Source organism: Haliotis rubra, unplaced genomic scaffold, assembly GCF_003918875.1.
Source record: "Haliotis rubra isolate DU_JTF1 unplaced genomic scaffold, ASM391887v1 Scf126, whole genome shotgun sequence".
In the NCBI taxonomy this organism is placed as follows: Eukaryota; Metazoa; Mollusca; class Gastropoda; order Lepetellida; family Haliotidae; genus Haliotis; species Haliotis rubra.
In genome coordinates this window covers 245,090-247,377 of record NW_025765181.1, presented here as the reverse complement: position 1 = coordinate 247,377, position 2,288 = coordinate 245,090, and the positions used below count along the sequence as shown (strand labels likewise).

Here is a 2,288-nt window from a genome sequence, read left to right as displayed (position 1 = left end):
GTTTGACCCGGTATGGTTACTTAATGCAAAGACAGGTCCCAGGTGTAGCGTTCACGAGTCTCTTGCATGCTTATTGCAATGTCACTAATACAATAAAACAAATCCTTCTACCGCATACAATCTCTCTAACAAAACCCCCACCCCACCCACCCAACCCCCACCCGGATGGGGGTAGACATTACACTATTACTCTGTGGGCATGTATCATTTATAACGAACGACTTACGACTTCATGGCGTCAGCACCGCGCGCGTGACTTGTCTACCGCCTTGCCGACGGGTTACCGAGAGGTTATCTTCGACTAACCATGAGTGTACAGTTAACAGCTTCACTGTTGTACGTCCGCATTTCTTCTGCAACACAGACGTATTTTCGCTGTGTGAAGGTTCAAGTATCCTGTTTTCCTGATCTGGATCTAATGTTCAAGGTAGACGATAATACCACTGGACTGAATACATCCTCTTTCATGGTATTCTGTTTGAATATCATTTGACTGAAATAATCCGTCTTTGTGGTATTCTACTTGGCGGATCTTGGTCTAATGTTACGGGTGGACGAGAATACCACTAGACTGAATTAATCCTTGGTATTCTGCTTAGACTATCTGGGTCTGCCAATGTGTAGGATGTTCAGGGTTGACCTCAGCGGTGACGAGGAGGCATCCAGAAGATGTCAGCTAAAGGGAGAGTACAGCCTTTGGGTGAAGGACTCAAGCTTTTGCCTCTGCGACATTACATCCGACCACGTCTTGTATGAATGGCCGTACTCTTACATACGCAGGTTTGGGAAAAAGAGACAGGCGTTCTATTTTGAAGCCGGAAGAAGATGTTCATCTGGGGAAGGTGTTTTTACGATGAAAACAAACCAACATATTCAAATCTTCCAAGCTGCTAAAGAAAAAACGACATGGAAATCACCAAAAGAACATGCAGTATTGCCAAAGACCACTTTGGATGGTAAGTTGCTGATATTTCAAGAAGTGAAACAATATGAGCATATTAATTCACTACAACTGTAATATTTAAAATATAAGGAAATGTAAATCAGTGAATTAGCTATTATTTTATTTAACAGGATGCAGAGAAATTCCAGCTTACGAAAATCTGCTCAAAGAAGACGTGGAACAGAAAGCTGTCGGGGCTGATGACAGTGATCACACGTACGTGAACCTCAACAGCCTAAAGGAGCAATACTTTGCGAGACGTCACGTGGATAAAGTTGTCGGTGCTTACAGCGAACCAGACACCACAGGTACATACTTAACGGCTATTCCAGACAAACAGGAATACCGAAGAGCGATGTCAAAGGATGCCATATCTTCTACGTCTGATATAGAACACGTATACAGCGTGCCATACAGTACCTAGACTGAAGCAATTAGCGAACAGTTCTGTTGTTAAACATGGTATGTTTATATTTGACCTACTTACAAAAACATCTAAACGTTGAGAAAGTTATATCAGGATGCCCCGTGAAGCTCCAGGTTGAAACTGACCTTGTGTAACTAAGCTCTTCGTTGTCGGGATCAGGTTGTCGTTGACTAGGTTGATGCATGTCATCGTATTCCAATAGCGCTGATCGATGATTATGATGTCAATCACATGATTGTCTGGTCCAGACTGGAATATTTACAGCTGGAACATTGCTGAATGCGACAGTAACAACAAAAGAAACAGCAGCGTTGTTTGTCGTAAGAGGCGGTTTGTCATCGCCATAACTGCTCGTAGGTTTCTGCTTGCACCATGTCCGCCGTTCCTTTCACATTAAGCTGAAGCACTGTGATATAAGTGAAATACTGTCCAAAGCGGTTTTAAACTCAACAGGAACTAACATGATCGACCGGTCAGTATGGTTGACGTTGTTGTGTCATCGTTTCCCAAATGCAGAGATCGTTCAGAGGTGAGGTGAAATGGAATTTAACGTCATGCTAGAGAAAATATTTCGCTCATATCACGACGTGCATGCATGTGTATGTGTATGTGCGGCTGCTTGTACTAGTCCAGACTTCAACTGGTTTTATAGTGCTAGCCCACTGTGATACCATGCCGCAGTTAAGCATGAATACCCCACTCAGACACATTTTACTGGCTCCGAGCCGACCAGTCCTTTTTCTACCCATTAATAACGAGCGCCAGGCAAGGACCAACGAGTACCATATTTTAACGTCTTTTGCTATGAAGATCGTTCAGAGGACCTCAGTCATTTGATTGATGCTTCCTGAATTAGCTCAGACGCTAGCCCACTTAACACAGAGTATACAGTAGTTGTTTTCGTGTTAACGAGTCCGT

The 2,288-nt window shown here is 43.4% G+C and overlaps 1 protein-coding gene across 1 annotated transcript; it reads left to right on the top strand.

The window, feature by feature from the left end:
* Window positions 1-305: 305 nt before the first annotated feature.
* On the top strand, window positions 306-1,976 carry LOC124266497 (docking protein 2-like). The gene is made up of 2 exons (XM_046701294.1): window positions 306-956; window positions 1,075-1,976. The coding sequence occupies exons 1-2, from the start codon at window positions 617-619 to the stop codon at window positions 1,365-1,367; spliced, it is 633 nt and encodes a 210-aa protein (XP_046557250.1). The 5' UTR covers window positions 306-616; the 3' UTR covers window positions 1,368-1,976.
* Window positions 1,977-2,288: the final 312 nt, after the last annotated feature.